The 14971-nt window shown below is 37.3% G+C and overlaps 1 protein-coding gene across 7 annotated transcripts in view; it reads right to left on the bottom strand.

The window, feature by feature from the left end:
* LOC105477932 (striatin 3) overlaps positions 1-14971 on the bottom strand; it is a 141819-nt gene that overhangs the window by 48941 nt on the left and 77907 nt on the right. For all 7 annotated transcript variants that reach the window (XM_011734799.2, XM_071100369.1, XM_011734801.2 and 4 more), the window contains exons 4-6: positions 14248-14329; positions 10823-10996; positions 671-800 (exon numbers count right to left, since the gene is read on the bottom strand). In XM_011734799.2, the coding sequence (XP_011733101.1) occupies positions 671-800; positions 10823-10996; positions 14248-14329 (386 nt within the window). The remainder of the gene's footprint in view (positions 1-670; positions 801-10822; positions 10997-14247; positions 14330-14971) is intronic.

Below are 14971 nucleotides of genomic sequence, written 5' to 3'. Positions count from 1 at the left end.
ACAAATCCCAAATTATACTTTAGCTAAATGGTTCAACAGTGCTGTGCCAAGATTGATCTAAGTAATGTGGCACTAAAAATGGTTTAAGTGCTAATCATCAAGAACAGTTAACTTCTTAAATTACTGTACATTCACAGTTAGTCCTCCACTAAAGAACCAGTCACTTATTTGCATTCTGATGTTATGTTGAATTGACCTCATAAATGGGAAACTGCATGCTTAGCCCTTCACTCATAGAGATATGGCATAGTAACTAATTTAAGTTCATAGCTGTGATAATTGTAATAGTGCTTTACCTTTCAGAACAAAAAATAAATAAAAAGGATCAAAATCCCTATTCACTCAAATAGACGTTATACATATAGAATGTGTCAAAAAAAAAAAAAAACTGAAAACTGATTTTGCAGACCAGAAACTTTTGTGGAACATCGTCATTTTTTTCTTACATAACTGTAAAATCTCAAATACCCACAATTAAACCTACCCACCTGTTGCAGCACACCAACATGGCACATGTATACATATTTAACAAACCTGCACATTGTGCACAGGTACCCTAGAACTTAAAGTATAATTTTTTAAAAAATGGTAATAGCACACAAGTAAAAAAAAATTCCTATTCCAACTATCTGAATATATAGCTAATAAGAATATAAAAGCTAATTCCTACTTTGTGTTTATTTATCCGATGTTTGTCTTTTCCTTCTGGGATGCCTTCAATCATGTCATTTTCCTCTTCTTCATCACTGTCATCAGCATTTTCTAAGAAATTGAATGTCTCCAGAACATCACCAGAGGACCTGTGTGAAGGAAAAAAGATGAATCCAACTATTCCAATGGTTGGTTCTAATATTTCTTTCTGGTTCCCATTTTAAATCAATTCTTAAAACTAAAGAGATTTGAATGACTACCTACTGTCTGAGGACTTTATTCAAGAAAAAAAGTTTGAAAGATTTATGTTCTACAACTGAAATAAAAGTAATTATTCTCTGCTGACTTTCTCCAAAGTTCATTGTCCAAAATATTTTAGGTAATTACTGCAACAAATTAAAATCCTATAGTATTAGACACTCAAACACATATTATTAGTTCTGAAAATAAAGCCATCATAAATGAGCAACTGAAACTTAGTATTTCTTATAACTACAACCTCTTACAGTTTGGTCTAAATGTTTGAGGACTAAAACAGCAAATACCAAAGTTTATCAGGTGGGGCCAGGGACAGTGCTTCGTAACTGTAATCCCAGCACTTTGGGAGGTGAATGGGAGGAGACCGCTTGAGCCTAGAGTTCAAGACCATCCTGGGCAACATAGTGAAACCCACCTTCAAAAAAATAAATTAGCTGGGTATGGTGTCATGTGCCTACAGTCTCAGCTACTCAGCGGGCTAGGATAGGAGGATTCTTTGAGCCCAGGAGGTTGAGGCTGCAGTGAGCTATTGACTATACACTGCATTCCAGCCTGGGTGACAGAGCAAGACCCTGTCTCAAAATGAAAACAAAAAAAACTTAAAAATAATTTATCAAGCAGCTCAGATTTAAATTTATAGTACATCAGATATAAAACATCCCAATCCATTTCACAGACTGTCTTAGCTAGAAAAAATAACTCAAAATCTATTAAATAAATACTTTTAAGTCTTGTAGAATCACTCATTTAACAGGTCATAGGGACAATCTATTTTATTCACTTAACTAAATCTTTTAACTAATTTGAGTTTCTCTATGCACACACAAAAAAAGGTTTTCATATAGTTGTTTAAATGTTTAACAATAAAGGCAGCAACAAAACAGTAGAAAATTCAGCCGAACAAAGACTTTCACCATGAAAAGTCTCTGCTCTGCCACTAAGTAGCTGCTTGAATTTGGCCAAACCATTTATATCTTTTGGCCTCAATTTCTTTACCTGTAAATTGTGGGGGCTGAATTAGATTATCTCAAATGTCTTTACTAAGAGTACATGGTAACAAAAAGAAAAATAATATAAAACTCAGGGAGGGTTTTTGCCCCCCTCTCTGATTGGTTCACTCCATTAGTCCAAATTAAATATATAACACAATTCAGATTATACTTGTCTCTTGGTTTCCATGAGGCATTGGTTCTAGGATACACACCTCCCTATCATGCTCAAGTCCCTAAGCACATCCTCCCTATAGTATACTTTAAATCATCTCCAGACTATTTATAATACCTAATATAAATACTACATAAATAGGTGTCATACAGTATTTTTAAAATTGCATTATTTTAATTTTTAATTGTCATTTTTTTCAATGTGGTATTTTGAATCCATAGGTGCAGAACCTACACAGAAAGGGCTGACCATATTTTTAAAACGCATTAACAAAGAGTGTTAATAGGCTGTACTATATCCCACCCAATCCAGCACATAGTTTAAAGGAACTATATAATGAATGAATGTAGGAGATGGTTTTTTCAAATGCAAATTAGTAAAAACAACCACAAATCTACGAGAACAAAATGTACTTTCAGCTCAAAATTTACAATATAACTTAATATTTGGATATTAAATGAAAGGCAATGAATGCATTTGATAAAAGTAGCATATCAATGATACAATAATTTAAAAGAATTTTAAGATATATTTGTTTTGAACTTTGAAAAATTAAGTACTCCTGCTCCTTGGATAGAAATTTCTGTCTCTAAAGTGAGAGTGCCTCCTGTTTCCAGGTTTTAAAAACTGTATTTAATCACAGCAACATATGTGCATGGCTTTAAAAGTCAAATGGAACACAGCGCATAAAAGCAAGAATTCGTCAATCGGATTTCACCAAAATTATTAACATTTGCTCTTTGAAAGACATCAAGAGAATGTAAAGAAAAGCCTATAAATTGTGAAAAAATATTTGCAAGTTATATTTCATGAAAAACTTGTGTCAAGGGTATATAAAGAACACTTAAACCATAACAGTAACAAAACAATAAAAAATGGGGAAATATTTCAAATAGATATTGCATCATAATGATAGGTGGAATGCAAATAAGCATATGAACAGATGCTCAACATCATTAGTCTTTAGGGAAATGAAAATTAAAGGATCATGGACTGTGAAAGGTCTCAGGTTTTTCCCGGCCTTCATGCTAACAAACTAGCCTATTACTGTTTCATGGATCCTGAAATAAGTCATAAAATTGAGACAGAGACAAGAATTCTCTTCAGGAGCACAGGAAGTAATAGGACCATGTTTGCTGAATTTCCTTTGCCCAGGTCCCACAAGGGTGGCAAGGAGGTAATCGGGTAGATGTTACACTTACAGTTCGTTTGAATCATAGCGGAGGAACTCTGAGCTTAGGGAACTTGAATCATTTATATTGAACAGTAAGCATGACTTCCCAGAAGACTGTCTCTATCTTACAATGTTGGTTGTTATATAAATATCCTTAAATAGATAGTCCAGAATAAAAGGGCAATATGTGTCTCTGCTCACAGGATGTTTAGAAACATGAGAGATCAGTGGAGAATTGTCTCTAAAAAACAAAACAAAAATGAGGAAGTGTCACAAACTTATAAGAATGACTAAAATTAAGGAACACAGTCTGGAGTGGAGTTTATAAAGAGTAGAAAAAGATTAGAATTGCTGAGTTGAAGAATGAAGTAAGGAATAAGCCAGTGAAGAAAAATAAAAGATTTGTCAGACAACTTTTAGGGCTCTACTGAAGTTAGCTAAGAATAATTTGGGGATCATGAGTATCGTAAATCTTTTGTTGTTGTTGCTGTTGTTGCAGTTGCTAAAATGAAGTTCTGCTTGCTAGGAAATACTTAGGAGAAAAAAGCCAAATTGTTCTAAATAAATTGACAAGGCATACAATGAGTAACAATAGAGTCCCCTGCCCTATTCTTCTCTCTTTGATTCCCACACACTAGGAAAAACCATTTTAAACTTATTTTTAAAGAAGCTTCCTTTGTTATTTACCCTATTTGTTCTAAATAACATGCTTAGATTGCTATTTCTTGATAAAAATGTAGTTCCCTCACAATCTCCATCCCACATCTATACTTCCACCCGTAACAGTAATACAGTTACATCAGTTTACTTTTTGTTATATTAATATTCCATGGTTACATTGTAAGTACCTATTAATATTTCCATTTAAATCACATTACAATGACTCTACTTCCTTTCTTTTATATATAGTTTTCCTGAAATAACTGCCTAGTGTGGTTTTTTTTTAATTGCCTGGTTTTCCAAGGATGTTACCACTATTCTTCTCTGAAATCTGCCATGGTCTGAATGTTTGTGTCCCTCAGCAAAATTCCTATTTTGAAACCTAATCCCCAATATGATGGTATTGACAGGTGGGCCTTTGGGAGGTGGCTAGGTCATGTGGACAGAGTTCTCATGAATACGATTAGTACTCTTATAAAAATAAGAGGCCCAAAGGAGCCTGCCTTCTCCACCACGTGAAAATCCAGTGGGAAGTCAGCAGTCTGCAACCCAGAAAAGGGTCTTCACCAGAACCCAACCATGCTGACACATTGATCTTAGACTTCCCAACCTCCTGAGCTGTGAGAAATAAATTTCTATTGTTTATACGCTACTCAGTCTATGGTATTTTGTTAAAGCAGCCCAGAAGGACTGAGAATATGGCTATGTCTTGTCAAGCTGCTGATTTAACTTCTGCATGATAGGACACAGGCCCAGCCATTTCACTGACATATCCCAATTTTCAGTACCATTAGGCCTTTCCTATTAATGTGATTTGACACATGTGTGCCAACATACTGGAAGTCAAACAGTAGGAGAACACAGGAGATCTCAATGCTCTGCTGGAGCATTTCACACAACTCTGCTGTTTTCATTTAATACAATAACCCCATCTTTCAGTTGTTTTATTTCTTAAGAAAACAGAGCCGGGCACGGTGGCTCAAGCCTGTAATCCCAGCACTTTGGGAGGCCGAGACAGGCGGATCACGAGGTCAGTGAGCTGAGATCTGGCCACTGCACTCCAGCCTGGGCAACAAAGCGAGACTCTGTCTCCAAAAAAAAAAAAAAGAAAACAGAAATCACTGGTGGAAAACACACTACCATTTTTTGCAGTAGGGGAGGGGTGGTATTAAACCAGTTTCACAAAATGAAAGAGAGGATTTCACATTGTGTTTCTTAAACTTTTATCCCCCCTAAGATGTAGTCTCCCTTTGTTGCCCAGGCTGGAGGGCAGTGGCACAATCTTGGCTCACTGCAACCTCTGCCTACCAGGTTCAAGCAATTCTCATGCCTCAGCCTCCCTAGTACCTGGGATTACAGACGCCTGCCACCATGCCTGGCTAATTTTTGTGCTTTTAGTAGAGATGGAGTTTCACTGTGTTGGCTGGACTGGTCTCAAACTCCTGATCTCAAGTGATCTGCCCATCTAAGCCTCCCCAAAGTGCTGGGATTACAGGCATGAGCCACCATGCCCAGCCTGTGCTTCTTAAATAAACTTTAAACCAATTCTCTATTCATACCCCTATTTAAACCTCACCAAATACATATAATTCCTTAGCCTTTGTGGCTTTACTGGAATTCTGTGACTTGAATTGGCTTGTTCCTTTTCTTCATACTATCACTCTCAAATGCACTTATGTTTAATAAGCTTTCTCAGGGTCACTCAGTCAGTTGCCATTCCTCCATTTTCTTTCTGGATTCGAAATTGTTAAATTCTCTCTATCTCACGGACAGTACACTCTCTAATTCCTTCTGTATGCCATTGTTTTTTTGTTGTTGTTCTTTTGTGTTAATGCATCTTAAGCCCTTCACTGTCCTTTCAGCAAAATTTCTGAAAGGCACACAAGTAAAATGTGACTTTAACCTACCATATTTAAAATGGAAGTCTCCATCTGTGGATAATTTTTCTCTTTGCCAACTGTTTATTTACTACCCTCTCTCATTCTAAAAAGACAACAGAATCTTAAAAATAAATATATCCCGATGAAAGGGTAAATAAAATGAAGCCAAAGGTAAGGTTGCTAAGTAAAAGACTAAATGTGTCAATGCATTTCCTTTTTTTTTTTTGAGACGGAGTCTCGCTCTGTCGCCCAGGCTGGAGCGCAGTGGCCGGATCTCAGCTCACTGCAAGCTCCGCCTCCCGGGTTCACGCCATTCTCCTGCCTCAGCCTCCCGAGTAGCTGGGACTACAGGCGCCCGCCACCTCGCCCGGCTAGTTTTTTGTATTTTTTAGTAGAGACGGGGTTTCACCGTGTTAGCCAGGATGGTCTCGATCTCCTGACCTCATGATCCACCCGTCTCGGCCTCCCAAAGTGCTGGGATTACAGGCTTGAGCCACCGCGCCCGGCCGTCAATGCATTTTCTAGAGGAGGCCCACAAATTTGGCCCTGAGATTCCAAACAGGGTTAAAAAAAGAGGTGGGCGGGGAGCAACAACTGGAGGTTCAAAGGTAAATAAGACCAGTTATTAAGAAACAGCACAACTTTTCCCAGTTATAAGATCTAAGAGAACTTTCCCAATGAACACTCATAAAGTAGATGCTTTGTGTTATGATGCTCTATACAACCACAACATCCCTACCATAAATCAAGAAATACAATAGTGTCACTCACTCGGTAGCATCTAATAAACACTAGTCTTGGTGGGAGTCACACTTCAACTAGATACACAATATTTCCTAATAGTTAACAATTATGTAACACTTGCTGTGTGCCAGGCATTGTTCTAAATGCTTTACATTAATTCATTCCTTCCTCATATCAATCCTATGATACTCATTTTACAAATAAGGAAAGTAATGTTCCCTGTCCAAAGTTACGGCTAGTAACCAGGGTTAAGTTAGGATTCAATTCCAGTCTGTCTTCAGAATTCATATTCTTAATCATTAGGCATACTGCCTCTAAAATACGAATCTAAAATTTACCATCCTCTACTTATGGACATTAAGACTGCTTCTAATTTTCTCCTATTAATAAATAAGAATGTAGTAAACATATTTTGCTGAAATCTTGATCCACATGTTATATCATTTTCTTATTCCTAGGGGTTTTCAAATGGCCCTAATAATGGCTCAACCACACACACCTACATTAGGGCAGAATCAGAAAATGTCAGTGTACTCGTTAAGAAGAAAGCCTTGATTAAAACAACTATTTCCGGCCAGGCACAGTGGCTCATGCCTGTAATCCTAGCACTTTAGGAGGCCGAGGAAGGAGGGTTGCTTGAGGCAGGAGGGTTGCTTGAGTCCAGGAGTTCAAGATCAGCCTGGGGAACATAATGAGGTCCCATCTCTACAAAAACTTAAAAAACCAGCCAGGTGTGGTGGCGCGTGGCTGTAGTCCCAGCTACTCTGGAGGATGAAGTGCGAGGACTGCTTGAGCCTGGGAAGTTGTGGCTGCAGTGAGCTGTTGATTATGCCACTGCACTCCAGCCTGGGCAACAGGGCAAGACACCATTCAAAACAACACTAAGCAAATAAACAAACAACTATTACCTAAATGTCCATCGACAGGTAAAGAAATAAAGAAAATGTAGTATATGCGTACAATGGAATATCGTTAGTTACGAAAAGAAGGAAATCCTGTCATATGTGACAACATGAATGAACCATGAGGACATTATGCTAAGTAAAATAAGCTAATCACAGAGGGACAAGCATTGCATGAGTCCAATCATGAGGTACTTAAAGCAGTCAAACCCAGAAACACAAAGTAGAATAGTGGTTGCCAGGGGTCGGAGGGAGGAGGAAATGGGGAGCTGCTGTTCAAAAGTTATGGTTTCCAGTCATACCAGATGAAAAAGTTCCAGAGAGCTGCTGTACAACATTGTACCTCTGTTAACAAAATTGCACACTTTAAAGTTTGTTGAGAGGGCAGATCTCATGTTATGTGTTTAACATACACGCACGCACACAAACTCCAAAAAAATATCAAAATCTTAATTTTGCAAAAGCAAGAAGCTTTACAAGGAGAAGATACAGCTTATCAAGGATCTTTGTAAGATGATACTAAGAGTGAGGGGGAAAAAAACGAAAGGATCTTTGATTCAGATTCAGAGTCACTGGTGGTATAGCAAACCTCTATTGCTGTAAAATATTTATAAATTCTATGAACTACGTGGGTGACCAGTTTGGCTAAAAATACTTGATAATATTTCTGCTTTTTCTCTTATGCTACAAAGCACTCTATTTCTGAAATCACAGTATAGAAAATAAGGGCGCTATTTGATGTCAAACTGACTTTAATAGTCATTTCTCAGAAATAAAAACTCTAAATCAAAGGCTTAATTTTTAACCTTACAGGAAAAAAATACACATACACATGTGTGTGTATATATATCTATATATACACACATATATGTGTTATGTGTATATATAGATATATTTATATATACACACACTTTTTTTTTTTTTTTTTGAGATGGAGTCTCGCTCTGTCACCCAGGCCGTAGTGCAATGGCATGATCTCAGCTCACTGCAACCCTCGCCTCCTGGTTCAAGCGATCCTCCCACCTCAGTCTCCCAAGTAGCTGGGATTACAAGCATGCGCCCAGCTAATTTTTGTATTTTTAGTAGAGATGGGGTTTCACCATGTTAGTGAACAGGCTAGTCTCAAACTCCTGACCTCAAGTGATTCACCTGCCTCAGCCTTCCAAAGTGCTGGGATTATAGACAAGAGCTACTGCGCCCAGTTGACCAGAATATATTTTAGATAACTGCACGATATCATAAAATACATCTAGGGCATGAAATAATGTTTATAAACTATACACATTATTTATTTATTAAGCTCTAAATGACCTCAATGAACTCATCTGGTTTTTTTCTCATTTTCTTTGTCTTTCTAACCTATGTTACTCAGGGTAACGTCTCATGGTAAAAATGCTTAACTCCTTGTATTTATCAAGTCTATATTAATCAAAAGCGTATCTGTTAGACAGTAACAAGTGTTGATGAGGATGTGGAGAAATCAGAATCCTTTTAGTACTGCTGGTGGGAAGGTAAAATAGTGCAACTACCTTGGAAAAGAGTTTGGCAGGTCCTCAATCTTCTTCATTAGTCCAAAACTTGGAACCAACCCACATACCCTTCACCTGTATAAGAAACACATAATGAAGGCCGGGTGTGGTGGCTGAGGCCTGTAATCCCAGCACTTTGGAAGGCCAATGAGGGCAGACTGCTCGAGCCCAGGAGTTCAAGACCTGGGCAACACGGCAAAACCCCGTCTCTACAAAAATTAGCCAGGCATGGTGTTGTGAACCTGTGGTCCCAGCTACTCGGGAGGCTGAGATGGGAGGATCACCTGAGCCCAGGGAGCAAGGCTTCAGTGAGCCGTGATCACATCACTGTAGTCCAGCCTGGAGAACTGAGTAAGACCTGTCTCAAAAATAATAACAATAATAATGAAATAAAAAAGAAACACAAACCAAATGTAGTATATCCATAAGGGAATATTACTTGGAAATAAAAAGGAATGAAGCACTGATGCATGCTATAACATGTATAAACCTTGAAAATATGCTAAGTGAAAGAAGCCACTCACAGAAGACCACTTATATGAAATATCCAGAATATACAAATCTACAGAGACAGAGAGTAGATTAGTGGTAGCCTGGGGTTGGGAGATAGGGGGAAATGGAGAGTAGCCACCTAATGTGTATGGGGTTTCTTTTAGGGGTGATGAAAATGTTCTAAACTTCGATTGTAGTGATAGCTGAACAATTCTGTAAGTATTCTAAAAACTATTAAATTGTATTTTTTAATGGGTAAATTTTATGATATGTAAATTATATTTCAATAAATGTTTTTATCTGGTAGCTTTCTGAATCCAAACACAAAGAAAAGCCTTGTTTCTTTCACACTAGTGTCTAAATAACCATTGCTTATTCTAGTGAGAGTAGCATTATAATTAATATAGAAAAATAAATTTTTCTAGCGAAAATTTTAAAATAAGGATGTTAAAATAGCTCTGAACTACATGAAATCAGCCTCAAATCTGATTCTGCACCTATTTCGAACTACAGTCATTCTCTTGTTATCAAAATTTAACAGGTTGGGCACGGTGGCTCATGCCTGTAATCCCAGCACTTTTGGAGGCTGAGGTGGGCGCATTGCTTAAGGCCAGGAGTTTGAGACCAGCCTGGGCAACAGAGCAAGAACCCGTCTCCACAAAAAATTTTTAAAAATTAGCTGGGCATAGTGGTGCATGCCTGGAATCTCAGCAACTCAGGAGGCTGAGGTGGGAGGATCACTTGAGCATGGGAGTCAGAGGCTGCAATGAGCCAGCAGCACACCAGTGCACTCCAGCCTGGGCAATGAAGCCAGACCCTGACTCAAAAAACACACACCAACTTAACATAGATAAAATTTAAAAGCCATTAAATAGAAAATTTAGAAAATTTATTTGCCCATGGTACCATGGAGTGGGGTGGGAGATGGCTAGGTCTTTAACTCTGAACTCGGTTTGTTTTAAAAATGGTTAATAGCAGCCGGGTGCGGTGGCTCACACCTGTAATCCCAGCACTTTGGGAGGCCGAGGCAGGTGGACCACCTGAGGTCAGGAGTTCCCAACCAGCCTGGCCAATGCGGTGAAATGCCGTCTCAACTAAAAATACAAAAAATTAGCCAGGAGTGGTGGTGGGTGCCTGTAATCCCAGCTACTCAGGAGGCTGAGGCAGGAGAATTGCTTGAGCCTGGAAGGCAGAGGTTGCAGTGAGCCAAGATCGCGCCATTGCACTTCAGACTAGGCGACAAGAGCAAGACTCCATATCAAAAGAAAAAAAAAAAAATGTTAATGGCAGTAACAAGGAGCTAAACAGATTAACAGTAATAATATCCATAATATCCATTATATAAACTATGTTCAGTATAAATCATACCTTTTTATTTCTTGTCCCTTTTGCTTAGGAGATTCACCTCCATTCAGGATCTGTTCTAAATTCTTTGTTTCTACTGATCCATTTGGTTCTGAATTAGATAGTCCAAGTAATGACCTTACCCGCTGAGACCGTACATCTAATATTGTATCTGTATAACCTACTTCCTGAAGATACCTGTAAGAGAAAATAAATATTAAAATCCACATATTGTTAACATTTGCCAGACTCAAAATCGTATCAATTTTAGAAAAACCCATAATCCTATAAAACATGCTCTCTCTTTGTCTCAGTATCTTTCTTCTCTACAGACTAGTTCCAGTTCTAAGAGAACTATACCAATTACAAACAAAATTTAAATTAAAAAGCATATAGTATGGTTAACACTGATTAAGAGCCAATTATCTCAAAACCCAAGAAGTCTTAAAACGCTTTTAGGATTATGTATGCACACATACATCTTTAAATTTCCATACACACAGAACCACACATTTTTTAAATTTATACACACACACATTTTTAAATTTATACACACATATACACACAAACACAACACACACACATACATTTTGTAATTTCCAAGGAGCAGTAAAGAATGAGTAGAACTCAATCTTAGCACACAGAATACTAAGTTTAAACCTGGGGTTGTTAACTAGAGATTGATGAACACATTAATTCTCCTTCTAGGATCTAAGATCTCACAGCACTCCTCTAGTCCTGTGATTTTCAATCTTTCACTATATCTAAACAAGGAACTTAACCTAGGATCTAAGATGAGACTGGAAAAGAAGAAAAGGACTAGATTATGATACAAAGATAATGAGTTGTGAATGGCTTTATGACAAATTAAAGTATTTAAGAGGGTAATGAAGGACGCTTAAAAGAAACTTTAAATACTGCTGGCAGAAGAACAAAAGATTTTTAGGTGAATGCTAAAAAGACTTGATCAGGACACTAACACAGCAAGAAGTAAAAATGGAGAAAGAATAAATGTGAGAAAAATAAGAAGATATAATCTTTCTGACATGATGCATAAATATATATGGAAGTAGAATGAAAAAACAAGTAAGAACTTTGCACAATTTTCAGGTTTCTAGCTTGGATGGTCAGATGATGGGTACGTTCAAAAATATTATATAGAGTCAGAATCAAGTTTATAGAGTACCTATCAGACAACCATATAGTGTCTATAAAAAAATGTAAGTGACAACGTTTATTAGGCACATGGATGATACAAATCAAAAGCTCAGAAGAGACTGGCCTGGGTCTACAGATTTGGGTCATTAATCTTTGGTAATATTTGAAGCCATGGATTTAAATGAAGTCACTGAGAGAATAACCATAAATAAGGACAGAAAGTCTGGGTATACAAACATCCAAAGGACTAGAATTATAATAAAAACTCAAAGGAAAATGAAAATATTTGAGAAATTAGAGGGAAAAAATGATAGCAGAGAGTGCTGTCATGGAAGCAAAAATAAAAGTTTCAAGAAAGAATAGTTAATGCCAAATTTTTCCAAGATACCAATTATAACAAAAAAGATCTCTTGAATATGTTTGTGATAGCTGCTTCAGAGAAACGTCAAAATGGAAAACAGACAGCTGACAAATGAACAAGAAGGCAGACTATGGAGATAAACTACCCTTAACAAGTTTGGCTATAAAGTCACAGGGAAAGATAAAGGTGGCAAGAGACTAAATTGTAAATCAGGCAATGGGATTAGGCATTTATGAGAGGAATACTGTCCAAGTGATTTCTCTACTGTCCAGAAGAGCTGTCCTCACTTTTCTTCTAAAAAATGCAGTCCTCTCTTGGGGAGAACAGCTCCCATCATACTCTAACCATTTGGTCTGAATGAACTGCCAAGATCTTACACAACCCAGGTATGAATTGGCAATTATTTGATCAGTCAGGACTCATGGGCAATTATTTGATTAGTCAGGACAATACAGAGTATTCTCTGACATACAGAAAAAAAGTGGTTTTCAGAAGAATAAACCTGAGGCAGAGAGGGGTAGAAAATCAAGTAAGAATGTCTTTAGAGTTTCCAGTCTGAGATGGCCTCCAAGCTACCCTAGCTCTTCACTTCCTGACACTTGGTTGTTCACTATTTCCTTCAATTCTGCTAGTTATCCAGCATCCTTCCAATCAATAATCTATTCTTTTCTTCAAATTTTAGTCACTTATAAGCAGAGCCTCCGTCTCACAAAAAAAAAAAAAAAAAAAAAAAAAAAAAACACCACACATTTACAGAAAGGAAAGTGTTAAGGGAATTGTCACCTGACAGCCTTCATATTTTCCATGAAGCAGAGCCTGAAGTGCTTTAATGAAATAAAGAAGAATGGGCTGAGATACGGTAAAAGTTCAGAATATCCACTGAGGACAATGGAAGCAGGGGGTGGGGCCAAGGGTTATGGAAAAAGGTTCTCTGCAATGTTTGGACAGGAAACTATGAATACGTAATAGTATTCACATGATTCTATAGTTTTTATCCAAGAGTTAACTAGAAAGAGGCAGACAGAATGAACTAGGGCTAGAGCTTTTCAGGTAAATTTAGTAAAATGACTGGTGAGGAAGTGGTAAGCAGTGGGCAGCAAGAAAATTAAGGGTACTAGATAAGGGTGATCAATTATGGAGTCTAAGCTGGAGCTAGGGAAACAGAAATAAAATAAAAGCAACCATAGGTAGAAGAGCTAAAGAGAAAAATGATATAGTTAAGGATTTAAAAATCATGGTAAAGTCAGAGCGCAAATAACACAATGGTCAGAGGTGGAATGCATGATGACTGTCCTGTCCAGACTATGAAATATTCTAAAGACAGTTCTACAAGATTAAGGGTGAAGGTAAAGATACCTAGAGTAGAAAAGGTTGAATAACTGAAAATCACCCAGGATATCAGTAGGACACAAATTTCAAAATTTTCAAAATATAAGGAAAATAATACATGAAAGACAAAAAACAAGATTTGCCAGAGAAATACTTCTAATACACCAAGTAAGTCAAAATTCAAAAAAGCTCCTTAAAAATTCAACTAAAAGGAAAATTTGGCAATCCACTTCTGAAAAGTTTCAGATGAATTCAACTAAATTCATTTTCTAGACCAGTCACACCCCCATTGAAAAGAAACGTGTGAATTCTGCACTGACAGGAATGGAGGGCTCTAGGAAGTATGAATTCTGTATTGTTTTTATTCTGCTCAAGTCATCCAGTCTTTTAGACATTCTACCCTGCAAGTAAGAAGACAACATCATCCTGAAACTCAGAGGAAACAAACTTTTAAAAAGATCCAAGCATCTCACAACAAAAAAGCAGCAATACAAAAAACATACACATTGTCCCAATATAATTTTTTACTTGTAAATTGATTCAATATAAATGCTTTCATACCTAGATCCTTAAAGAAAGCTGAAAATAAATAATTACTCACTGTCTTAAAAGCTGTCTGCCTTGCTTCCACGTTAACTGGCTATTCTGAGGTGCTGTGGGAGCCTCTGTGTCTTTGGTTTCTTCTAAAAATTAAGAAAAAAAGGTTTTACATACATTATTTCAACTCCTGAAAATACTGCCAAAGTTTTCTTAGGGATAAATTCCCATAAAAACATACCTAAATATTTTATAAAGGACAGGAAAAAATTAAGTTTTATCTAAGTATTAACTGTGGGTCACTCATTTTAAATGTGTTTGTCCTAATAACCCAATGACTTAAGTACTATGTCCCCCATTTTAAAACAGGGAAAACCCAAGTGTACTTTATTAGTATCAAGGATTCAAAAATCAAACGAACAGGAGATAAAATATTATTAGAACTGATTTCTTTTTTCTTTCTTTCTTTTTCTGAGACAGGGTCTCACTCTGTCACCCAGGCTGTTGTACAGTGGCACCATCTCGGTTCACTGCAGTCTTGACTTCCCTGGGCTCCAGAGATCCCACTGCAGTCTCTCGAGCAGCTGGGACCACAGGCATGTACCACCATATCCAGCTAATTTTTGTATTTTGAAGAGATGAGGTTTTGCCGTGTTGCCCAATCTGGTCTCAAACTCCTAGGCGCAAGCAATCCACCCGCCTCAACTTCTTAAAGTGCTGGGATTACATGTGTGAACCACCATGCCTGGCAATTTAATTTTTTTTTTAACTACTAGAATTCTGCTGAG

This window comes from Macaca nemestrina, chromosome 7 (genome assembly GCF_043159975.1).
Source record: "Macaca nemestrina isolate mMacNem1 chromosome 7, mMacNem.hap1, whole genome shotgun sequence".
Lineage (NCBI taxonomy): Eukaryota > Metazoa > Chordata > Mammalia > Primates > Cercopithecidae > Macaca > Macaca nemestrina.
The sequence above is the reverse complement of the archived record's forward strand: the minus strand, read 5'-3'. Positions and strand labels throughout refer to the sequence as shown.